Genomic DNA, 27556 nt, shown 5'->3' with positions numbered 1-27556 from the left:
CATCAGTTAATTTCTAGTTTTATTGAAAATCCAATGAAACACTCAGGTATGACAATCTCTCACTTATATGGGTATGGTTGACCATACAATTGCACAATGTGTTATTGATACATTCAAACGCTTTTACCTGTCAAAATTATGTCAGGTAAGCTTTATCAGAAAATAATCATTCAAGTTGATACTCACAATGACCTCTTTCAGAATGTTAACATTATTTGACAATTGACACAATTGATAAATAATAGTTTTGTCAGGTAAATAGCTTTGACCAAACAGAGTGATTGTCAATTGTTAAAATACAAAATATTGAAAAATACATCAATATATGAATTGTATACATATCCTGATTTAAAAAATATGGATGAAAGGTCAGTGAATAGAAAATTGCTAAAAAAGGTGATATTTAAAAAAAAAAAAAAAAGATTTAATGGCAAATTATCACAGTAAAAGGATTTGACTTTCATGATTTGGCCAACTGTGCAGAACTTTGTTATAGTTAGCAATATGAATGACGACATTGAATGACGACATTGTTTTGAAAGTCATGTTTCATGATATGCTCATATATAAAAAAATTCAATAATTTTGTTACAAATACTGCAGATCACAAATGTCCATAAAATGTCCAGAGCAATGAAGATTTGAAACTTAACAACGATGGTGATAACAAACTTGTTCACATTAACAAAGTTCTTAACAATCGGCCCAATGTGTATGCACAACATAATCAAAATTGTCAACAAAATGCTTATTATTTAGCCTTGTCTATCCTTATTTGATATATAAAAGGCATTCCTCAGTGTATCATAGAATCTAGTTATTGCAATAAAATAAACAAACATGGTTTATTCAAATTTTCAGAAACATGTCATTTTTACATCTTCTAAAAAGTCAGTAAATTGAAACATCTTAATATTAGGTATATGTAGTACCATAAAACTAGATATAGCAGCAATGAAGCACACTTGCATAAAACATGTCTTAACTGTGCATTTCCTGAAAGTTTTTCTTACAACAGACAATATCCGGTACATCCCTAAAAAGTTTGATATATTTTAGTCAATTTAGTTGTTATATTATTGAGTTACTGTTTGTCAGTTTCCGAGTTGCATGTTTCATGATGATAATTATACTCATGATCTGGACAGCATAGCACCTATATAAGCTTATTTATATTTGGAAACATAGCCGTCGAGCAGTGTCAACCACAGCATCTTTATGAGCTTATCTATATTTGGAAACATAGAAGTTGAGCAGTGGCATTGTGCAAACACCATGGTTGGGTTACCCAACTTGGGAATATTTACTGGAGCTGCATAAACTTAATCTAATATCAGCCTGCCTCAAGCTTTGACTTCAAATTATAAATATATCTCAAAGAGTTATTTTTGCTGGATAGAAAAATTGAATGACATTTGTATGTCCATTCAATATTCTATGCTCTGTGCTCCGTGAATATATTCATGTATCCATGTTAAGTTAAATGTTTTGAATGCATTTTTATTTCTGTGAGCTTAACTGCTTAACACGTAAGTGAAAAAGATTTCTAATCACATCTTCTTAGTCTAGTGTATTTGTGCGTCATATAAAGAAAATATATGTAAGTGAAAAGATGGCTTATCAGATCTGGTAAGTTACAGTGTATTTGTACATCATATGTAGATAATATGTAAAATGTCTACAATTTACTGAGACACAACTCATACTGTAAAGTATAACGCGCAATACATTGTCTGACATTGAATGTCTTTATGCTTTTTTGTCTCAAAATATAATTCAATTATGATAAATAACTTAAAAATCAGATTAACAGAACCAGGTCAAGGTCAGTCCCCTTAAATCATTTATTGATTTTCTGATTAAAAATATAACAGTGACTATTGCAATTCCCCTTAGCTAAGGTATATAACTAATACAAATTGCAAACCATCATAACAATAAAATAGACAAAGCTAAAAATGGACATGGTTATGGCACATAACAGTAAAACTCAGACAAACCCAGGATATATGTGAATATCTTAAAACTCTTGAAACTCTTTTAGGTAAAAATTGTCCTACCTAATATTTGTTTACTGTCCTACTTAAAATTTGCATACTGTCCTACCTAATATTTGCATACCCTTCAACCTAATATTTGCATACTGTCCTACATTAATATTTGCATACTGTCCTACTCAATATTTGCATACTGTCCTACTTAATATTTGCATACTGGTTTACCCAATATTTGCATACTGTCCTACTTAATATTTGCATTCTGGTTTACTCTGACAATATTTGTATACTGTTCTTTCAATAATTTTATTTGCATACTGTTTTACTAAAAATTTGCATACTGCCCTACTTAATATTTGCATACTGTAATGCTTAATATTTGCATACTGTAATGCTTAATAGGACATACTACTTTTATTTCTTGGTAAAAATAGGGTTAGGGTTTCAAAAAGGATTTTAGTTGGTTTAAGTCGTACATTAAAATGATCTTAGTGTCATAATTTCATAATTATCTACATTTTTGAGTGAACTGGTCTTTAACCAGTATTTAAAAAGACCACAGAGTTGAGAAAATAAAAAAATATAAAAATGTTGCCATTTATGACATTTATACAGGTTTAAGGTTTTTGAAAGTACGACAATAATCCTTAATTGAAACTTGCTACAGGAGAAATTTTTTATAACTAGTAAGAGGTTGTGTAAAACTGTCCCTAGATTTTGTTCCTCACTACACACACACCTGCACACAAGAATACACAATACGGAAGGAACTTAAACAATCCTGAACACAGTAAAATAGAAGTACATGTACACATAATTATGTTGTGTATAATAAGAACATCACATATGAATCTGAAACAGCAAATTCATGAGAACTTCAATAACTAAGAAATTTTAATTCTTGAATTAAAATCATAACATAGTCTTTGTCTAATAACCATTTAACATAATTTTGGTAACCTAAAAATATTGATAACTGCCAATTCCTTTGATCTAAATGATGAGCCCATCAACAAGTAATATGTTAAAAAAATGTCTAAACATCGAGTTACAACAGATTTAACTTATAAACCACATACATTTGGCCTCTAATTAAAATTAAATTGAAATCAACATAGCAAATCTAAACACACAAAAAAACAACATTCAAATAAAAAAACAACAGTTCCATATAATATGGCCTGATTTTACATTAAGGTCGGATAAAAATAGAGGATCACAGAAAGCATCAAACTTGAGACAGTATTAAGCTTTAATACTGTACATATGATTATTGATATGTACAAAACCATATCGAAGGGGTTCAATTCTTCACACAGAGGTTTACACAAAGAAGGGGTTCAATTCTTCACAATGAGGTTTACACAAAGAAGGGGTTCAGTTCTTCACTCGGACGTTTACAAATATAAGGGTTTCAGTTCTTCACATGGAGGTTTATACAAAAAATGGGTTCATCTCTTCACACAGAGGTTTACACAAAGAAGGGGTTTGGTTCTTCACACTGAGGTTTACACAAAAATGTGTTCATCTCTTCACACAGAGGTTAACACAAAGAAGGGGTTCAGTTTTTCACATTTACACATATAAGGGTTTAAGTTCTTCACATGGAGATTTACACATAGAAGGGGTTCAGTTCTTCACACAGAGGTTTACACAAAGAAGAGGTCCACCTCTTTACACAGAGGTTAACACAAAGAAGGGGTTCAGAGGTTTACACATAGAAGGGGTTCAGTTCTTCACACAGAGGTTTACACAAAGAAGAGGTTCACCTCTTTACACAGAGGTTTACACAAAGAAGGGGTTCAATTCTTCACACAGAGGTTAACACAAAGAAGAGGGTTCAATTCTTCACAGAGGGGTTAACACAAAAAGGATTCATTTCTTCCAACAGTGGCCAACACAAAGAAAAGGTACAATTCTTCACATAAATGTTTCCAGAAAGGAGTTCAATTCTTCACACAGAGGTTAACACACAGAAGGGGTTTAATCCTTCACACTGAGGTTTAAACAAAGAAGGGGTTTGATATTTCACTCAGGGGTTTACACATAGAAGGGGTTCAATTCTTCACACTGAGGTCTACAGATAGAAGGTGTTTAATTATTCACACTGATGTCTACACATAGAAGGGATTCAATTCTTCACTAAAATATAAACACAAATAAGGGGTTCAAAACTTAAAAATTATAAAAGCCAGTGTTATGGGCCTTGCTACATGTACAGATCTGTGTTTTGTTTCTCACAACATGTGTACCAAGTTTCATATGAATATCATGACCACTTTTTGAAATATGGCCAACGTTAAAAGTTTTGCACTTAACAAAGCTATAGTGGTTAAATTAAGTGCTAAAAGGTTTGAAGCTCAACGTCAATATACAGCATGTTTGTCATTCAAACAAAAACCTAAAATGAAAAAAAAATGAAAAAGCACTGAACAAATTTTATGAAAAATGAAATACTTTCCTAATACTTAAACTTAGTTCAAAGATTTATGGTATTTCATTGACATTTTTCTCTTGCATAAATGATAATGAAAGGATGATTTCCAAAACAAAATAACAAACTATAGCAATAACAATAAATGAAGTGAATAAGATGCATTTTTCAGTAAATATCACAACTAAACTAGTAATAAAGCACATTGAGAATTTTCTACAAATATTTGAGGCCCTGATTCCTCAAAAGTTTCACAGAATTAAGTAGCTTTTTTTGTTCAGCAAAATTTCTAATTTTAAAATGAACTTGATAAATAAAACTTTCCTTTTCATGATTATCAGACAGCTACCTTCAGATTACAGTGAAAATACTTGAAAATAGCAAATATTTCACAAATTATAGAAAAAAATAGTGAGCTTAGCTTAATTGTGTTATAACAGACTTAAGATGTTTGAAAAATCGGTCCCTGCAGAATATACGGTGTCTTTTTTTTATAATAAAAGTATATATGCCTTATGAGTAATGAATGCAGACTTAAATAGAATATGTTAAACTTGATTTGTTCCCAAACAGAATGACATGTTCATGTAGTTAATAAAAAATGTTCCTTTTCTGCATTTATCCTTATCTCCTGTATTTCAGGTGTTTTGATTTCACCTATGCACACAGTGACCTGAAGTAGATCTTTTTGAGCAGTTCAGTGTCGTCATTGTTCCTGAAGATGGCCGATATCTCCAGCAGTTTGCTCTCCCCGAACAGTTCCCGACAGGACTGGATTCGGGATAACGCCACCTCAAGCCTGCAAAGTCACAATTCATATCGATGGCACCATCAAAGCCGAACCTATATTTTTTGCTTTTTCGGGGTTTCCATCTTTTTATTAATATATTTTAGTTTGCCGCCTTTTCTGAAAACACCGGACTTAAAACCCAATAGAAATTGAGTTTACTGGTCAGAAGAAGTTGCAGAAAACCCGAACCTACATGTCATTGTATATGTTTTTTGTATCTCCTGAAAAAGTTCAAAACTATAAGTTCAGCATTTTTAAATGGTGCCATCGATATGAGCCAGTCTCTGTGAAAACCTAGATAATTACATAACATAACAATTGTGAAGTATTTCAGAATTATCAAAAACATGATTTTACAAGGCCATCAAAAAAATGTTTTTCTTGTTAAAGCCTGTTCTATTGTTAAAGTAGCTTTGATCATAATTGTTCATATATATAAAGCATATTGCCATAACGACAGTCATTTTGCGTATTTCTTTTAAAAAGCATGTTTCATTTCAATAAAGGTCTTCTCCAAAAGAAAACATAAAGTTTACAGTTCCTAACCAATGTAATAAGCACTTATATATATCAGAAATTCATTCACCTTTTTGTAAGATTACTTGATAATGTTTGTTTGTTTTGACCATTTGATTTTTATAAAATGATGTCAGAATCAGCCAGAATTTAACGACGACATCTGCACATAACTTTGTGTTGCTTAAAATTACTTCTTCAAACTTTCAGTAGGAGGATTAATAAAAAAAAATATGCGTTTCTTATTTTCAAAAGTTGTATTTTAGTCATTATTGCATGTTTTCACAGAAACTGGCAGATAATTTTTTTTTACCTTAAATGGTATTGGTTACCAAAATATTTCTTTAATTAAATGCCTCCATCAAATAATTCCATAATTATAAGCACTGTTTTAATCTTCACCCAGAGAAGCTAGCTGCACTTGGTTTTACAATTTCTCATGAATTATTAATTCACCATTAAATCAAACAAGAGGCCAATGCGGGCCTATGCTTTTCTTGTGGTCATTTTCAATTTAGAACATATATGTATGGGTAATAGGCAACATACTTATAATAATACTAATGTTAAGTGTTTGGGTTGGCTGAAAACGTTTTATGTTCAACATGTGAGGACAGGATATGTAGTAAGCTGATTAGTTTGATGAACATTTTTTTGTGCCAGTGACAGTAGTTCATAACCAAAGCATGTACATACTAGAAACAGCACACAATCATTTTTAATTAATCATGGTTCAAAGGACAAAGGGAGACAAACACTACAATAGCACACAACTATCTGTAACATGTTGTCTCCCTTAGAGTTTACTCTGATAAGGCTACCATAATCAACTCACACATGAGCAGGTCAGGCTGGTTTCAAAAGGAACAGAGCACACATAGATATCAATCTGCTGTATGTGTTTGATTGAGAAACAAAAACAACAGGGCTATGGTGGCCCTTAATCACTCATCTGAGTGAAAGTTTTAAACCTTTGATACCAATAAACAATGTCACACACCAAACATCTCAAGGGGTTTTCGTTTCAGACTAAAATATTTTTTTCCTTTATATATTTAGGTAATAGATGTGACCCTCAGGATGGGGACAATTTTGAACCAAGGGGCATAATGTGAACAACCTTCAAAACTTGTCTTCAAAACTGTACACTTCGTCCAAATTTCGTTACTATAGCTTCAAAAATAAGAATGTAGATCAAAAGGTCACCTGTTAATGTCAATATTGATATTTGTTTTCAAAACTGTACACACGGTCAAAATGTCAATGCTGTACCATCAAAATAAGAAAGTAGGTCATAGTCAAGGTCATCTAAGCACAAGATTGATATTTGTTTTCAAAAGTGTACACATGGTCTAAATTTATTATGCTGTAGCTTCAAAGAAGTAGGTCAAAAGGGGTGGGACCCGCTTTAACCCCAGGAGCACAATTTGAACAAACTTGGTATAGGGCCATCCTATGATGCTACATAACAATTAGCATACATCTTTCACAAGCAATTGTGTTTAGACAGACGCATGAGCAAAATACACTGTGCCAGCGCAAAAAGTCAACCAACCCACTTAAAAAAATATTTTTCACCTCTTTCACAAAGGCAAGGGAGAGATAACATAAAACCAACTGCACACTCTAAAACAGGTTGTCTCACTGCAATTCTAGATTGAGTAACAATCAAAACTGAAGATTGGATTTTACTCAATGGCAATTGTTCACAGGCTTAGGGACGCACAGATGGCATACACCTCACCATGGCATAAGCTCTTCTGGCCTTAGGCCAGTAAGTCTAACAAAAGTGGTGTGATACGGGTTGTTCCATCATGGCTTGATGTATTTTCAGTATTAGAAATGGAAAAGGAACACAATGGGCATATCATATAAAAAAAAATGCACACTGAACTAAAAACATACAAGTCAAAAATGGAAACTAGTTTCAAAGTTATCATTACGTATTACGGTACTTCATTGACTCCGTTTTAGGTTTAGATCAGACTCATTTTTTAAAGAAAGTACAGTGACCCATGTAAGGATCTGCACAAAATGAATGAAAAACAGAGTACCATACAGAAAACTAAAAGCAAAACCTACTGTCTGGATTTCAGCTGATCAGCTACATCATCTAAGGCTCTCTGCAAATGTTCTGCATTATCTGGGTCCAAACCTGAAATATATAACCATCCTCACCCTGAAAGTATTTATAGGTTTTTATTATTGTCCGTAAGAATTCATATTTCAACAATGAGATAGCACCAAGCTTGTCTGATGTTTTTCGGTCAAAAAGGGGCACTGCCATATTCAATTAAAGTTAAGAACCTGAGTTAAGGGCTTTCAGCAAATGTGCATTATGTCCATTGCAAAAAATGAACCAAGTCTCATTTAGATATCAAAAACGACTTTGGAGTTATAGCCAAGATTAAAGTTTTGCAAATAAAAACCACCACTGACAATAAAAAAAGACTATCAACTTTTAATCTACTAAACTATTATTAATATAAGTATATGTAAAAGATGACAAACCTTACATTTATTGTCATGAACAAATAATCGACCATTATATGTAAGATTTATACCCTGTCCTATATACCGGGTAGTCATTTGTATAAAAAACCCTCTCTAGCCAAAGTTTATACAATTAGCTATATTTTATGACTAGTACTTGCTATGTAGAATAAAATAAGAGATGTTTGTCATACATTCTGCTCCGTAATTATTTACTAAAGATTGTTTACCCTGATATTGACATTTGACTTACTGACTTCAAACACAAGATGGTTTATCTACTGACGGGGAAAAACCAACCACTGAAGTCTAATGTTCTTGAGGTCAAACCATTCTCTCTTTTTTTAACCAAGTTTTCGTAAGATCATAACCATGACCTTCAACCCAATGACCCCAAAAACAATAAGGGTTGTCTATTGGTCAACAGCAACCAACCACTGAAGATTGTTGGTCCTATGTTAAACTGTTCTTGAGTTATTGTTAGTGTTGAGAACTGGTTCCAGTTTGTCTATTGAAAATCAGTTTACCATTTATTGATATAACAAATAGTTTTTGACAATAGTTTTATTTTAGTTCAATTATTGTACAATAACTCGTAATCCTTAACTATGCTTATGGTATGTGTATGTTTGAAGTTATTAAATGTTCTTGTTTCTTTCGGCCTTATTGTTAAAAATAACTACTAAACGCTTCCAAATGTATAAATGAACTCAAAGGAGAACATTGGCAGAAATAACCCAAACTTAAATAAGAAGAGGAAAGAAGAGAAACAACTCGCCGGTTGAATTGATGACTTATTATGACAAAATACATTGTCGCCAATTAAAGGTCAATTTTGGATTATAATGGATCATCAGAACATCACTAGTTATTGTGAAGACAAATGTTTAATACAAGTGACAAGTCTTCTCATGACAAACATTTGTGCCAAGTTGTTTTAAAATCCCCCAATTCCTGGTGAAGTAACAGCCCGGATGAGCCAAAATTGAAATGATGTACAGATGTACAAACTAACGAACTAACTCACAGCAAGTGGGCTCAACAACAAGCAGGCTAAAAATCTAACTGTTGATTGCGACCTTGCCCTTTTAACTTCTGACTTAGCAAATTAAAGGGGTCAACTACTGGTCAAGGCAACCTGCAGTTTAATGGTTCTAGGTCACACTGTTCCAAGTTATCGTGCATAAAAGACTTGGTCTACAGACCAACCTATAACTGACCTACCAAATAAATGATAAACTCTTCCAAACCTATGTGTCTTTTTTTCAAAAGGGGGATACAATTCAGCAAGCCCTTCAAACATTCTTCCAGTGCATAGATTTGGCTTCCCTTGAGAGCTGATATTATTCATTCAGTTTTGAATATGATACAATTACTGCATTTACATACCACCACTGCGATGATCAGAGAGGGGAATCTTGCCATCGGACTGTATCTCTTCGAGGTCAAAGGCGAGGGCCAGCCACATCATCTCTGTCTCCTCATTACCGACAAACTGGTCTAGTGCACTCTGCAACTCGCCTTGAACAAGGACAATATTAGCATTACTAAGTTTAAACAACAAAACTATTACTCTTAAGTTAAAATAGTACCAGAATAAGAAGTCATCAAGTTTTAACACAAATACAATAAACTACAGAGCTGAATTACAGCCTCTAAAACCCTACCATCCAGCTTGGTGGCTTCATTCCTGTCTGCCACATACTTGTCTGCCTGATATTCCCATTGATGTCTCACTGAAACACAAGAAATATTTAACAAACCTTAAGTTTCATTTAAAAGAAAGTTTGAAGATGGCAACCAGGCAACACTTTAACTGATATGAATTAAGCCACATCAACTCATTTTATTAAATTACATACTACCCACTTCCATGAAAGTGCATACGGAGGATGTTCGGGAAGTTTGCGGAATTTTAGCATACAAAATTAATGATGCAATCTAAATCAATGAAAGATATATAATGTATTTTGTCAAATACAACATCTAGATTCCTGATATCTATGAAAACACATAAATGCATACTTGATTCAACATTTTCAAAAAAGATACCATAATTATAATTTCTACAATGTAATAAGAATATCGCAATAATATATGCTCCTGGGATTAACAACAGATTTTTAGTAGGGAATTTCTTTATTATGCCAAATATTGTACATTATCGACAATTAGTGATTGTTATCTTAAATGAACAACTTATAAGAAAACACACCTGAGGAATCTTCAACTAATCACAAAACATCAATTTTTGGAATTATTATGTTCAAATCATAGTTTATGTTCACCTGATCTAGTGATGGTAAAGTCATGAATTTATTTCATTAATCCCTTTAATTATCAATGGTTTTTATTTGTGTAAATCCATTACTTCATTAAAATACATCAACATTCTTTAATCCTTCTATCAAAAAAACAAGATGTCCGACCTTAAATGTTGTTTGAATTTTGGTGCTGAAATTCGCTTGGATTATCTCTGATAACAAATCAGCCTCATTAGAAAAAAAATCAGTTTTCATTAAAAAGAAATCAAAGTCATATCAATTATGTAAAGTAAGCAATTTACAATGTATTATTTTGATTGGATGATATTATAAAATTGAAATTATGATTTAATTGATTGGTTGATTCATAAATTATTATAAGAATTAATTACTATTATTTTTACTATCATTATTATAATAATTATTATTATTATAACTATTATAATTTTTATAATTATTATTATTATTATTATTATAATTTTTTATTATTATTATAACTATTATTATTATCTGGGAGTAGGATTATTATTGGTCCCAGTTATTATAATCATTATTATCATTATTGTCACCTGGCCGACTGGCCGACTCACTGACTCACTTACTCACTGACTGTATGACTGACTGACTGACTCACTTACTCACTGATTGACTCACTGACTCACTTACGCACTGACTGACTGACTGACTGACTGACTGACTGACTGACTGACTGACTGACTGACTGACTGACTGACTGACTGACTCACTTACTCACTGACTGACTGATTGACTCAATGACTCACTTACTGACTGATTGACTCACTTACTGACTAACTGACTGACTGACTGACTGACTCACTGACTGACTGACTGACTCAATGACTGACTGACTCACTGACTCACTTACTCACTTAATCACTGATTGATTGACTCACTGACTCATTGACTGACTTACTCACTGACTCACTGACTCACTCACTGACTCACTGACTCACTCACTCACTGACTCACTCACTCACCGACCGACCGACCGACCGACCCAATAAACCCACCCATGGGTATTCGATGAAAAAACATAGAGGTTTTCTTAGAGGCAATCTTTAACCATATACAAAACACACAGCTTAAGGTAAGCTTTAAATAAACGCAGGAAGCTTTCATAAAAACAAGAGGGCCCTGAAGGCCCTGTATCGCTCACCTGATCCTTGCTGTAATAAGTTCATTCTGACCAGTTTTCATATAGATAAAGTAGAAAATATGGCCTCAACAGTGTTTTCTATGATTTGACTTCTTGACCTAGTTTTTGAACTCAGGATACCCAGTTTCAAACTTGACATAGACATCATAAACACAAACATTCTGACATAGTTTCATGGTGATCAAAGAGAGAATGTAACTTCTACAGTGTTTAGAAAGTTTTTCTATGATTTGACCTAGTGGCCTGGTTTTTGACCTCTCATTACCCAGTTTCAAACTCTACCTAAAGATCATCAAGAATAACATTCTGATCAAGTTTCATGTACATATGGTCATAAATGTGCCCTCTAGAGTGTTACCAAGCTTTTCCTTAAATTTGACCTGGTGACCTATTTTTTAACCGTACATGACCCAGATTCAAACCTGGCCTAGAGCTAATCAATATAAACATTCTGACTAAGTTTTATGAACATACAGTCATAAATGTGACCTCTAGTGTGCTAACAAGCTTTTCCTATAATTTGACCTTATAACCTAGTTTTTGACCGCACATGACCCAGATTTAAACTTGACTTAAAGATTATTAATATGAACATTCTGACCAACTTTCATGAAGATACAGTCATAAATGTGACCTCTAGAGTGTTAACAAGCTTTTCCTTCAATTTGACCTGGTGACCTAGTTTTTGACAGCACATGACCCAGATTCGAACTTGACCTAGAGATTAAATAATATTAACATTCTGACCATGTTTCTTGAAGATACAGTCATAAATGTGACTTCAATAGTGTTAACAAGCTTTTCCTTTAATTTGACCTGGTGACCTAGATGACCCAATATCGAACTCATCCAAGATTTTATTGAGCGTAACATTCTGACCAAGTTTCATTAACATTGTGCCCAAATTGTTACCTCTAGAGTGTTAACAGTCAAATTGTTGACGACGGACTTCTTGCTCAGGTGAGCTAAAAGATGCACCTTCATAAACAAAAAGCATAGCTATGGAAGAAAAGCACAGTTTTAGAGAAAATAACATAGCTTTAGTGATGCTTTTCCCCAAAAAAACAGCTTTTGCTAACCTTTCTTAAAAAGTGCAGCTTTTGCTTAGTCTTTTAAAAAAAATAGCTAAAAAAAGCTCAGCTTTTTGAAAAGCATAGGCTGAGCTAAGCTAAAACACTTTTCAGGAAGCTGCGCTTATTTTTGGCACAGGCCATACGCTCATTTTCTATGAAGAGGCAGAAATTGTAATACAATGAATGTGCTGGTAGAAAGTAAATTGTTGTAGCATTATTAAACTCAACTTAAATACTTCATAACCTGGAAAAATGTAGGCAGGTTTGAGAATTATACTTTAAAGTACATTTCAAGTGATGAAATAGAAAAGCAGCAATTTAAATTCACATTTATCCAAGATATGGCCTAGACAAAATCTTATTTTCAAAAACAATCAAGAATCAGGTAAGGGGAGTTTTAGGGAAGATAACTAAAAATGTAGGGCAGGTGTATGGTTCTTCAGTAATGCACTTTCTCTTATTGCCATCGATCTACATTTAAAGTTTCATTTTAATTGATTTAGTATTTTATAAGATATGGCCCGGACAAGTACAAATTTTTGAAAAATATAAGGCAAGGGGGATATCACTAAAAATATGCAGGACAGGATTATGGATTTTGTGCACTGCACTTCCTCTTATTGCCATCTATCTATGTATGAAGTTTCATTTCAATCCTTTAGTATTTTCCAAGATATTGCCCGGACAAGCACCAATCATGAAAAAGTGGTTTAGGGGAGATAAATTAATTAATGTAGTTAAGTTCAGTTTCACTTTGTCATTTTCCGATAAATGTCAATGTTATGTTTGTAATAACGTAGTGAAGCATGACAAAGAAATAGCCTAGTCTATCAGTTATTTTAAACTCATTATGTAACAAAAAAATCCACTGTCACTTTCATAAGTATAAAAAATATGCTTGTTGTTTGTTTGTTTGTTTTTTTGTTTGTGTGAGTTTATCAAGGTCTACCCTGGCTCATTCGCTGCATTATAACATGACCCTGTTGTGACGCCACGACTTACATTGTTGTTTAAATGCCATAAGTGACATGAGATAGAAGTGGCAACAATTCTCAGTGAAATCCAGACATTGGAAGACATGGAGAAACTGAGTGATGAGAAATTCGGGCGCAATACCCTAGCCCTTCGCCTATACCTCTTAGTTCTTTAACTGGCTCTGCGTAAAGCACCAATATAAAGGATACAACTTTCCTGGGTTGAACCAGTACTGAGTACACCATTTTCCCAGTTCTACCATTTAAAAGCCAAGCACTAGACAAGGAAGCACTAGACAAGGAAGCTACTGGTACCATTTTTTAACATTGTCGGTATGACGCGGCTTGGGTAAAAGGAATCCCCGACCTTCCACACCTGAATCGAAGCCTCTACCGGGCTATCAGGGTGGTAATCTGTTTGTCCAAAATGACATTAGTTTTTAACACAATGTGAAGGACTCTTAATATGGTACATGCTCTCTTATTGGAACAAAAATAGTTCAACCAATGAAAATTCACCTTTCATCTGACCAGTCTGCTTGACACTCATTACGCAATTTCCGTCAGTGTTTATCAAAACAACGAACCACATGTTTGTCAAATTATTTCACCTCATTAGTTGATAATCCAATTAAGCTTCATAGAAGAGCATTACTTGTAAACATACTAATAAAACCAACTGTCTGATAAAATTTGCGTATTTTTTTTTATATATTCTTTTTCTACTTCCGGGGGATTATAGTCTGTTGCCGGGGGGACAGAGGGATGGATTAAAATTTCTGGTGATTATCCCCCTGTCCAGGAGAAATGGCATGTAGGACTTAAATTCAGTGAGCTTCTTGAACAACACATCGTAATTGTAAATCAATGTAAAAAGTTTACTTTTATAAGCTTCTTTCAGAGCAATAGGATATTTTGATATTTTGTATATTATTTGCATACTTTTTATGCTCATATCTAAATAGAATATGTTCTTACCATGTATTGATTATCATTAAATCAACTTTTCTGAAAAAATCTTGGCAAAATTCTGCAATGTGCTGATTTAATATTTTGTCATTAAAAAAACAAAAAGTGATATCTATATTATTAATAATATCATCACACATGATGTTTTTTTTTTAACAGTTTACCTGGTGTAATGCTAGATGCCTGGTACTGGTGGGGCCTGGGAGGTTGGTCCCCAGAAGCTTCCACCCCTCGGCGTGGTTGCAGCTCCCGCAGTGAGCTCACCAGAATTTCAACATCTACACAAACAAACAAAAGAAAAGATTTACACGAGACTAATTAATCATGCTTAGATTATCGGTATCATCTACTATAAGGTTTACATTTAAAATGTAATAAATTCATATAAACACCACCACTGCGGAGGTGGGGAAAGCATTTCTTAGAAAAACATAAAAATAAGTGCAATATACATGTACGTGTGGCATGCCTTGTTCACTTCAAAATTAATCTCATGTTTCCAGATTGGCCATTCAAGATGGCATGAATGACCCCTGAAATGAATTTCAATCCTTATATTTTCATCTTTCTTTGTTTATTCTACTTGTTTTGAATTAAAGCTAAAAGTAAAATTATGGAAAATAATTATTGTTTTTTTGCATTTTAAACAAGGTTTATGAAAATAATAACTGCTATTTGAAACGTAGATTGCCATTGGACAAATAACACTGATCTTGTCCAATCAACGATAAAATAAACAATTAGTGTATAACGCTGTGTGGTTCATGCAATATGAATAACAGTTTGGCTCTATAAACAAGACTAGGGCAATGTGAATTTAATGACTTAACTAACATGCTAATTATCCTAATAATCAGATCATTACAAATGACTGTAAAATTTGGAACAGTATCAAACCATTCTTTCTTTTAATATTATACATATTAAAGAGTAAACGTATTCATCTACTCACACATGTAATCATTCATTCAAATAAAATGAATCACAATAATGATGCAGTATTACCTCTCAACAAATGCTGTTTTATGGGCCTCGTGTTCTCAATATGGTCTACCAGGGTCCGATCAGTCACCTGTATTTAAGGAACTAAGCATGATTAGTATTGATTATATCTATGAGCATATTTCAATCTGGCTCTAGAATTCAACCGCCAAATTAATCTTCAGTTTAGAACTGATCAGGTCATTTCTTTTAAACTCGATCCCTGAAAATATTTGTTGCCCATAAAAACACTATCAGATTAAATGAACTTAAATTGTGCTTAAATCTATGTTTTAAAAAGAAAAAAGATCTAAATTATTATTTAATAATAAGATGAAAAATGAAGAGACAAGCTCTGTAAGCTTGAACATTTCTATAGTTGAAAAATATACCAGTTCGAAGGAGTGCGTCCTGGTGAAGAGGGAGATGCGGTTGGCCTGTGTGGTGGGGTCACAGGTCAGTTTGACCCTCTCAATGCTGTCAGGGTTAGCAATTGACCAGAACATGAGACGATATTTAGGGACCAACATGGAAGATTCATACAGGTAGATTCCCTCTTTATCCATCACAAGCAGCACTTTCCCACGCAGGGGCTCAAACCCATTCAAAGCTTCTGCACCCTCTACAACATTGCCTTGGTTGTCCCCAACTGAGCTGACCGTGGTGTAGACTTGTCCAATAAACAAAGGCTGATAGTTCAAAATCATCAGGATCTGGTCCACTGTTTCTTCACCAGTGTGAGCATATTTTGCTCTTAAAATACCCCTGAGAGCATTCAGACATGACAAGCAAGTTTCTTCTCGACTTGTATCTGTCATGTTAAAAAATATATTATTCACCATTCCATCCTCATCGCAGTAAGAAATAATGAAAGGTGAAGCATGCCAGAAGGATGTAGGACTAGTATCCCTCACCTCCCTGTGAATGTATCTTATGCGGCCAATATCAATGGTCACATCTGCAATATTTTCATCATCACAAGTTACTTTAAGGCTTTGTCCTGGCACAACAAACAACACACCCAGCGTAAGTGTGTCTTGGTGTTGGCTGATGCGTATGTTGATGGTGAACGCAAGATGATCTTCACCTGGTCCACTCTGATCTGGGCCTTCTGCCATGACTGAACACAGTACAGTAGCTTATGCTGACAACTTACTGAAATAAAGTTGTGAGTTTAGAGGTTAGAGGTTAAAATTGAAATCAAGTTTAAACAAGAGACCCATGAGGGCCTGTTACAGGTTGCCTAATTTGTTCATTTCCTGTATGAAGATCATAAGACATTTGAAAGCAATTGAAGTAAAAAAAACAATACAAATAGTAAAAACATTTTGTGGAACATAAAAAGTCTGTCTCGCGCAGACGGGAATATTATCAAGGTCTCTAGTTTGTTGGTCAAGTACAACAAAATGCCATTTTTGCATAAATTGTTAAACCTACTAGAATATTAACTATATCCCCTTAACAACTGTAGTAGCAAATTATCTAACACTGAAATGTAACTATAGAGGCGTGTTGATTTCAGAATCAACTAGCTATCAGTCAGACTATAAATTTTAAATGGCCATAATCCTGTCATGCATGAATGAATCTGGCTGTTAATGAAAGCAACAATATTTTAGCTCTAAGTTCGGAAAACACCTGATAATAAATGTAGGCACTATTTTGTTCATATCGCCATCAAGTAAGCTCTTCTAGCCTAATATGTGCACAGGTATCTCCCAGACTGACAATCACTTTTTGATTGGACAAACACAGTCCATTGTTCTGAAAGGACAGCACTCATCTAGCAATATCATGACCTCTGGAGTGCTGAAGGGAACAGTATTAGTGCCGAAGCTATTTCTCATTTACACAAACGACATGGGTAAATGTACAGGTTATTGATTGCGTCCTGTATTGGAATATACACTAGACTGAGGACGTTACCAAGATTCAACAAATTCTACATTGGGAACAAACATGGCAATTGAACTATAACCAAGATGAATTCGAAAAGATCAGAACAGCAAAAACCTCATGAATCAACATAGTTACAGTCTTCATGTACAAAATTAAGAAACAGTTACAAGAGCAAATCAACATACAGTATTGATGTTAGAAGGGGCCTAACTTAGGGGGCAACCTTTTCATGTATGCCTTTCCTTCAGAGCCAAAATGTGTATGGCATTAAATATTTGCATGGGGTTTTGAGGGTACTCCCGTAAGAAATCTTTAACAATTTATAGTCTGATAGAGTGCTTTATAAACATATTCTTTAACCTTTTTTCTCCAATATTGGCGTAAAAATAGACTTGGATTAAAGGTACGTGTCTTTGGAGTAAATCCTTAAACAGACCTTTACACTAACACATTAACAACACAACATGCATTGTAGCAAAAAAATAACCTCAGAAGAAATTCATCAGAAAAGAACCTACAGCTGCCCACCATACGTAAAACTTGTGCTAAAAAACCATGGTACATAAAAAATTAGAATATGCTATTACAGTCTGGACCCATTTACTCCATTAAAACATCAGCAGATTTGAATAAATTAACTATAGCAGAGTGGCATGATATGTCACCAAAAAAAACTACCAACAGATCAGCAGTGTCACAAATATGTGAAGGTTATTTTCTTTATGTAAAAAATAGTGTACCATCAGGTTGCAATACCCAGCTGAGTTATCTAATACCATCAAATGTGGCTCATCTTCATTGAGATGGACTCAGACTTTTTATCTTACATTATCCAGGCTTGTATTACATGTATATAGAAATCATTCTTCCAGATGTGAGAAATGGCCAGCTGAACTTGTTGCACCCATAACACTGATGTCTTTAAAGTTGGGCTGCCTGCCCCCTTATGTTTCATATTAAAATGTAATATTAACTTAATTTTACACAAGTTTGTCCTGAAAAACATACGATGATATGTACAACTTCGAGGCCAATAAATTATTTGTAAGCTGAAGCAGAAACAGTAGAAAATGTTTACATATATGTTGGTTAGGGAACTTTTTTCACTCCTACTGGTTAGGGAGCACTTTTTTGTCCATAACAATTAACATGACGCAACCTGTCAGTCAAAGTAGCTGGTTGATACTGTTAACCCCACTCTTGAAGAAGTAAGAAACATTTTGATAAACTGGTTTTCTTCCAATCAAATGAAGGTTAACCCTGACAAATTTCCAGCAATTACATTTGGCGTCACAACTGTTAAAGAAATAGAGCAATTCAATGTTTATGAAGAGCAAGTTAAACTTTTTTGAGGTAGGTATTTTAAAATGTTAAAGCCCAGATTTCTAAATTGTGCAAAAAGCAGCTTTTATAAAACAACTGAATATCCTTCAAAGACTTATTTCTGACAATCAATACTCAGCTTATTATTTTTAAATCTCTTATCAGATCCAATTTAAATCACCGTCCTCTAGTTTGGCATTTTTGAGGCAAAACCAAATCACAAAAAAAGATTCCATACAGAGCTTGAAAAAAATTCTCTTATGATTACACCTCAACTTATTAAAATCATAAGAGTTCAATTGCCAACATTTCATCTGAGCAAAGTTAGATGCATTGCTATTGAAACTTCCAAATGTCTGTATGGTATCACACCAGAATATGTTCAAAACCGTGTAGCATTTAAGACATGTTACTTTAATTTCAGATATGAACAAGAGATGTTTGTCAAACATTATGCTCCCCCTGAGCGCCATGTTGTCAGGATTATATGGACAATTGAATGAAATATGCATGGACCAAAATGACAGCTGATTTGTTGCCGTTAAGGCAGTTTTAAGATTATGACCATTAAAGTGTGAGGATAGAGTGTGTTATGACCATGACCTTTGATTCTATGAACTCAAAATCCAGAGTCATCAGCTGGTCACCAGAAACCTAAATGTCAAGTTCGAGGGCCATGGGTGCAGATATTGTCAAGTTATCACACAGACAAGTTTTTTTTTCATTCAAGGTCACTGTGACCTTGACCTTTGACCCAATGACCCCTTTAATCAAAAGGGGTCATCTACAAGTCAGATGCAACTCCAAGTCAAGTTTGAATGCCATGGGTTTAGGCATTGTTGAGTTATCACTCAGACAACCTTTTACCATTCAAGATCACTGTGACCTTGACCTTTGGCTCTATGAATCCTAAAATCAATAAGGGTGATCTACTGGTCAGGCTTAACATCCATGTCAAGTTTAATGATCATAGGTCAGGCATTGTTGAGATATCGGTGGGAGAAGATTTGTTAACTTTTTTGCGTTAAAGGTTACTGTGACATTGACCTTGGCCTGATGACCCCCAAAGTCGATAGGGGTCATCTATTGGGCAGGCCAAACCTTCATGTCAAGTTTGATGACCATAGGTCCAGGAATTGTCGAGTTCACTTTCAAGGTCACTGTGACCTTGACCTTTGACCCCTAAAATCAATAGGGGTCATCTACTGGTCAGGCCCAACCTCCATGTCAAGTTTGAGGGCCATGGGTGCAGGCATTGTTGAGTTATCACTCCGACAACCTTTTACCATTCCAGGTCACTGTGACCTTGACCTTTAGCCCAATGACCCCTAAAATCAATAGGGACCATCTTCTGGCCAGGCCTAACCTCCAAGTCAAGTTTGAGGGCCATGGGTGCAGGCATTGTCGAGTTATCACTCGGACAACCTTTTACCATTCCAGGTCACTGTGACCTTGACCTTTGGCCAAATGACCCCCCAAAACAATAGGGGTCATCTTCTGGTCAGGCTAATTCTCCAAGTCAAGTTTGAGGGCCATGGGTGCAGGCATTGCCGAGTTATCACTCGGACAACCTTTTACCATTCAAGGTCACTGTGACCTTGACCTTTGGCCAGATGACCCCCAAAAACAAAAGGGGTCATGTACTGGTCAAGCCCAATTCCAAGTCAAGTTTGAGGGCCATGGGTGCAGGCATTGTCAAGTTATCACACGGAAAACCTTTAACCATTCAAGGTGACTGTGACCTTGACCTTTGGCCCAATAACCCCCAAAAACAATAGGGGTCTTCTACTGGTCAGGCCCAACCTCCAATTCAATTATGAGGGCCATGGGTGCAGGCATTGTCGAATTATCTCTCGGACAACCTTTTACCATTCAAGGTCACTGTGACCTTGACCTTTGGCCCGATGACCCCTAAAAACAATAGGGGTCATCTACTGGTCAGGCCCAACCTCCAATTCAATTATGAGGGCCATGGGTGCAGGCATTGTTGAATTATCACTCGGACAACCTTTTACCATTCCAGGTCACTGTGACCTTGACCTTTGGCCCAATGACCCCTTAAATCAATAGGGACCATCTTCTGGCCAGGCCCAACCTCCAAGACAAGTTTGAGGGCCATGGGTGCAGGCATTGTTGAGTTATCACTCGGACAACCTTTTACCATTCCAGGTCACTGTGACCTTGACCTTTGGCCATATGACCCCAAAAAACCATAGGGGTCATCTCCTGGTCAGGCCAATTCTCCAAGTCAAGTTTGAGGGCCATGGGTGCAGGCATTTTTGAGTTATCACTCGGACAAGCTTTAAAATTATTTTACCATTAAAGGTCACTGTGACCTTGACCTTTAACCCGATGACCCCCAAAATCAATAGGGGTCATGTACTGGTCAGGCCCAACCTTCATGTGAAGTTTGATGACCATACTACCAGGAATTGCTGAGTTCGCTCGGACAAGCTTTAGCTTTGGTCTACCGACGGACGGACGGACGGACGGACCGACCGACCGACCGACCGACCGACCGACCGACATGCCTGTGCAAAGCAATATACCCCTCTTCTTCGAAGGGGGGCATAAAAATGTATAAATGTGCCATCAGTATTTAGAGCAACTGAATATGTGAAGAACTCTTTCCGCTTTGAGACCATGAGTCAGGTATAGAAAGCCTCCTATAGGAAATAAAGTACTCTCAAAACTGCCAAAAATTTGGAAGGCTGATCTACACCTTGACATGCAAGTCCTTCTTGTAAATGCTCAATGTGTAAATAATCTTTTTCCAAGGATTTTTTTCTAGCAAACTAATGTAAAGAAACAAAAATGTAATTAATTTATTTTGTTACCAACTACATGTACACTACTATACCATGCTGTGTTTTCCATGTAACTATTGCTACTTACAATCATTGCTCTTTAAAATATATACTATATAATTATTGTAATCCTTAATTAATAATCTTGAAAGAACTATGGTAAGCTTTTTTATAGTGGTATGTCAACTAGTGGAACGGTGCTGTGTGGACAGGCTGTATAGCCAGGAAAACTAAATGATGTTATCATAATGTATACAGTGCTCTTATCCATCTAAAAATGTTTTTATAATTATTTGCATGAATAATATCAGAAACAGCCTTTGAACAGTAGATACTAGGGATGCAAACGAATATTCGAATATTCGAATATTCGATCAAACGTTTGGTATTCGAATGTCAAAATCGGTATTCGAATATTCGATGGGTTTTTTGTTGAATAATAATAATAATATATTGCCTACAACTATGTTGTTGTATTTAAGATTCGTTTGTCTTGTTTAAACAACGATTGGCCCATAATGCCAGAGGTGTGAATGTGATGACAATACACTAAACACGCGGCATGTATCATTTAGGGACATATCGTCGGGTACCATAAATAGTCCCCGTGTTTTTACAATAACTAGCTTAATGTAAAAACACGGGGAGTGACAGAAAACGACAAGTGACAGAAAAAAAATCCAATTATTTTAGGTAAATTGCTTCTACCAATTAAGAAAATCTAAAATAGACTAGTTCCCAAGTTGGTTTAGTTTTTCCGTAGTTTATATATTATAGGTCAATCCCAGAACGAGGCTGCTCGTCCTACGGAGACTCTCCATTGGCACATAACGCCATTTGACCCAAAATCCATCTAGGTTCACGTTGTTTACAAATATGAAGGCAGAGGAATATTAATAAAAAGTTTTTGTTAATTTTTCTCTGTTGATAAAGTATGACTTTTTGTCTTTCTGAAATGAAGAATTTCAGAGGCTCATTTGGTGTTATTCAGGGTTCGCCACGCGTAGTTATTACGACAAGGAAAAGCTAAAATGCCCCGGCTATTACTTTAGAGAATATTATAAAAGTTTACTACAACTTTTAAAAGATGTATTTTGGTAATCGAATATTCGAATATTCGTTCGAAAGAATTACCGAATATTCGAATATCAATTTTGCCATTCGTTTGCATCCCTAGTAGATACTAATTCAATAAGTATATACAATGCATTATCTTTTAAAAACTATATGCTTTTATTTTCAGGTCACCAGTTAATTGTTAAGTTTTGTTTGAAAATTGATCACTTTGCAATCAATACTTATATTAACATTTCAAATTATTATTCAATATGATTAAATATTTGCAAATTATCTTCTGCAATTGATTATAAAATCCCAAGGCTTATTTATCATGTTGGGGGAACTGTAACTACGGTAGTGATAACTAACAAAAAAAAAAATCCAAAAAATACTATAATCTTTGTACAAAAATTTAAAAAATATTGTTTTCATCATTATTTATAACTTATAATAAGCCTGGGATTAAAGAAACTAATATTTTATAATTTCTTCATAACAGAGAGGACTAGAAAGCCTGTTCTTGTTAACTGTAAATTTTCCCATATCGGCATATTCGTGACGCAAATTTTCCCAAAATGTCTACTGGTTGACGTCACAAATCCGAACACTTTTTGAGGTTTTTCACAATTATCTTTGAGAGTTTTTGTTGTAGTAAGTTTAAATTGCGTATGAAAAATCTTTGGTTAATGTGACAACATCTGTCAAAGTACAGATTCACGATCTCATCAATTTTATGCCAAAAATCATTCATTTTATAGACAGTAAATCACCCTTAAATCTATGCTATGGAGGGCACAAATACCGAACACTTGAAAAGCAAAAATACATGATCATACAATTATAATTAATAAGTATGCTATATGAAATAAACTGCATAGCTATTTATTGTTTCCGATGTTTTTCAAAACTCGAAATTACAAATGTAAAGCGTGATTTCTGTTTATAAATATCTTGAATGTAGGTCAACATAACTGCAAAACCTAAAGATGCGCGTGTGCCCTCTGACGTCATTCCCCCGTGTGCTACATTTTGATCTTTAAGTGTATAAACATTGAATTGCCCTTTTTTAGGAAAATACTCAACAAAACAAGATGAAACTTCGCAAGTGTGACCAAGGCAAGCCTTTGTATTAATGTAGATCATCGAATAATCGATCACGGTTAAAAAAGCGTGTTTTAGCTGGTGTTCGGTATTTGTGCCCTGTTCGGAAAACTACCGTCAACCAGTAGGGTCTTTTTCCCAAAATGGGCAGAAAAAGCCATGTATGTATAATAAGAACATCAAGTAACCGACCCTTGTGTATGTTAAGGTTGTAAGTCAGACCTGAAACGGGATTTGTATAATATTTTATTCTGTACAACAGTTTAACATTAACTAATCATGTTTCTTGAAATGTACGAATTAATGTGTGAATGCTGTTGCTGACTACAAGCTGGTAGGTGGAGCTTATCAAATCATGCAGAACATATCAGAGATCAATATACATACGCGACTTCAATAAAGATTCTTGTATCAGAGACCACTACACGTACCCAACTTCAGATAAAGATTGGTGTATATTGTGTTTTTCTTTAGATCAGCGCCAAAGACCCTAAGAAAATATTAAAATGGTTATCAAATTATTCAAGAAAAAAACGCTTAATTTTCGGACGAAAAGGGATCCCTTATCAATAATCAGTTATTTTTTAAGTGTTTACAAACATTTGCTAACCTGTATCTGTTAAACTATACCGATATATAAATTTGTTTTTCAGATTTTCCTACTTTCGCTTTCGATCAGATCGTGTCATTTTGCTACAAAGGGGAATAACAAAGAGGTTCCCGTTTTATTCCCCGGAAAATTCGCACATCACGGGAAATCCCAGAAATAAAACAAAATAGCTCCGGACCTTATCGAAGATGCAATTAAATGCTCATTGACGTAAGAAATCAAACCACTTGTTTCGCATTCATGATCATTCATTTTATTCACAAAAAGATTGTAAATTAAACATTATTAATATTATGAGTTTCCCTTTAATCGGCTCTTACTTGACATCGTCGGGAAACCCGACCGAACTCAGCAAAGTCAGGGGCGTAGCTTGACGAAACTATATGTGTAGGCCACTTTCTGAGGAGGGGGCGGGGTCACGAGGGCATGCGCATGCATCCCCGGGATTTCGTTTTAGCTAGGTGGTCGTGGGTGCGTTTTAGCGTATATTTCTTTGTTGTTAAAACATTTATGACAGTAACGATATCAATATGTTTTACATTAAATAAATGTTGTATGTAATGAACAGCGTCAAAGCGCAGATTACTGGTATGCAAATTTTGACAAATTATATACGTAACATTATTGTCGTATGAATGTGTATTTTTGTGAAAAGGAAAATGATAGATTTGAAATACCTGGTTTCCGATATAATAATTAAGTTTTTATTGCAGATTTGGCATTTTTTTCTGAAAATTGTGTAGGCCGCGGCCTACACGGCCTTTCAGAAGCTACGCCTCTGAAAGTATTGGATATTAATATACATTTTTAATGTATGGATACTGTACTCTTTTATTATCATTACAAATAAATGCATTTACAAGTGGTTGCATTTATGTACCTCACATTTCTTAAATCAACATCACGTGACAAATACGTACACCTGTAATTGTTCAGGCAAATTGTCACGCGTATCATGATTTCGCCCATTGTCTAACATATTTTTACAGCCAACATATACTAACAATATTTTAATGTCTCTCAACATCTCTTTCGGTTTAAACGTGCTGCCTTTCAAGCCTTCTACAGCGAATCCGGGACAAATAACATCTTACTCCCAGTACGAATGAACCCATCGATGGAACCATTTTCATCTTATTTTACTGAGCTAAATCACGCTCATCACCCTTTTCTTCCTCTTAAGATTTATCACCAATCTTTGTAGCATTCCTAGCATTAAATGTTATTATTTTGAAATTTTATTTCGTCAGTTTTATAAAATTCTCAGGCCAGTTCATCAATATTGACAACGGTTTAATCCGATTGTTACAAAAATGTTTTGTTATTGGAAAAACACTGAACAAACATAGTCAGTAAAAGACAAAAGTAATATAAATTTATTTGTATTAAGCACTCCTACATTTTAATGCTCACAATGGCAGGAAAATTATGTCAGTAAAAGATTTAACATCATTTGGTAATGTATCTTAATTATATTTATTTTATGTACGTTCTTCGTTTTCCACTTTTAACGGCCGTTACAATAAATTGCAGATGAGGTCATGAACGGTTTGACTATAATAATGTTTTGATCGAAGTCGAAAATATGTACTTTATTTTTTTTAGTGTATACGAGCGGACCTAGTCTAACCGAAAAATATTTGTTTTAAATGGTTTCCATAATTCGCTTAACTCTACCGGTATATTTTAAAACGCGAATCACTTAAATAAAATGTACCGATTCAGCGAGAATTGAAAGTAACAGTATGTGTTAAAATGTTATAGATTATTTTTGTTTAGATTGCAATTGTATTTGTGTGTGTCATGTTTCATCATAAATTGAGCAAAACTTTCAATGAAGTGTTCAACTAACCGCAATATTTCTGTTGCATGTACATGGATTTTAGCCTCTACTGCGGAGCATCATCTGCAAAATCCGATGAATACATAACGACCATACATAACAGGCAGTTGGTGGATGCTCTCTGCCACATGACATGTCTCGCGCTGCTGTGATTAGAGTCAGATATTAATTAAGATAAGCGGGTGTTCCGTGTAGCTAGCCATAAATAAACACAGGATGAAAAATCACATGATATAAAGGGGTTCTCACAATGGTCACCGTGCACGGGTTACAACCGATGTAAACAAACGAGTAAGGGACGATAATTTCAAAATATTTTTGAAAAAAATATATGGAAATATTTCTTAGCCCATAAAATACTTTAAGAGTTATCTGAACAGTGCATGCTGTATAACAAACTGTAACAGTATTTTATCCAATACACGTTGATGCTTTTGTGTCGATTAAGGGTGCTGCATGCCCGCCTGATTCGGTGAGCATCAAATCTGATTCCTAGACGTCTATGTTCAAGTTCAACGATTTTTATGCCCCCACAAAGTGGCGGCATATAGGGTTGCCCTTGTCTGTACGTACGTCTGTCTGTCTGTACGTACGTACGTCCCGAAGATTGTTTCCGATCTAATTCTTGAAAACCGTTTGTCCAATCCTCACCAAACTTTAAACACATGTTTGTGACCATAATATCTTGATCAAGTTCGATAGTCATGGAAATCGCTTTAGTCATTTAGGAGTTACGGCCCTTTTTTGCCAAAAATACTTCAAAAATATATGTTTCCAATCTAATTCTTGAAAACTGTTTGTCCAATCCTCACCAAACTTTAAACACATGTTTGTGACCATAATATCTTGATCAAGTTCGATAGTCATGGAAATCGCTTTAGTCAATTAGGAGTTACGGCCCTTTTTTGCCAAAAATACTTTAAAAATATATGTTTCCAATCTAATTCTTGAAAAGTATGTGTCCAATGTGGATCCAACAAGTTTTTTCCTGCCTGAATGGCGCCATATAACCTATACAGTCTTGCGATGCCGTAAAACCCAACTCAACTCAACTTATCCTATATGTGCAGATTATTTATAGAAACGGCCTTGTGCACCGAATGAAGAGCAATTGCTTGTTTACGATGACGCAAGTTTAAGATAAAAATGATGTCTTTTTAAAAAAAATTATCTCCTGACTGAACACTGCTTCTCCTTACGATGCTTACCGCCAAGCTCAATGCACTTTATTATTCAAAGCTACGAT

At 34.7% G+C, this 27556-nt stretch overlaps 1 protein-coding gene across 4 annotated transcripts; it reads right to left on the bottom strand.

Annotated features, from left to right (window-relative positions):
• Positions 1-6: 6 nt before the first annotated feature.
• On the bottom strand, positions 7-25346 carry LOC128227897 (uncharacterized). 4 transcript variants are annotated; one of them, XM_052938830.1, is made up of 9 exons: positions 25254-25346; positions 24788-24825; positions 16061-16823; positions 15693-15759; positions 14852-14965; positions 9898-9966; positions 9620-9751; positions 7820-7892; positions 7-5230 (listed from the first exon to the last, which is right to left on the bottom strand). In XM_052938830.1, the coding sequence occupies exons 3-9, from the start codon at positions 16784-16786 to the stop codon at positions 5089-5091; spliced, it is 1323 nt and encodes a 440-aa protein (XP_052794790.1). In that variant the 5' UTR covers positions 16787-16823; positions 24788-24825; positions 25254-25346; the 3' UTR covers positions 7-5088. The 4 variants fall into 4 exon arrangements, with proteins under 4 accessions (XP_052794790.1, XP_052794789.1, XP_052794788.1 ...); XM_052938829.1 differs by lacking the exons at positions 24788-24825; positions 25254-25346 and adding an exon at positions 24468-24580; XM_052938828.1 differs by lacking the exons at positions 24788-24825; positions 25254-25346 and adding an exon at positions 24245-24360.
• Between the last annotated feature and the right edge of the window lie 2210 nt (positions 25347-27556).

Source organism: Mya arenaria, chromosome 3, assembly GCF_026914265.1.
Source record: "Mya arenaria isolate MELC-2E11 chromosome 3, ASM2691426v1".
Classification (NCBI taxonomy): Eukaryota; Metazoa; Mollusca; class Bivalvia; order Myida; family Myidae; genus Mya; species Mya arenaria.
Note: the sequence above shows the minus strand (reverse complement) of the source record. Positions and strands in the feature narration are given on the sequence as shown.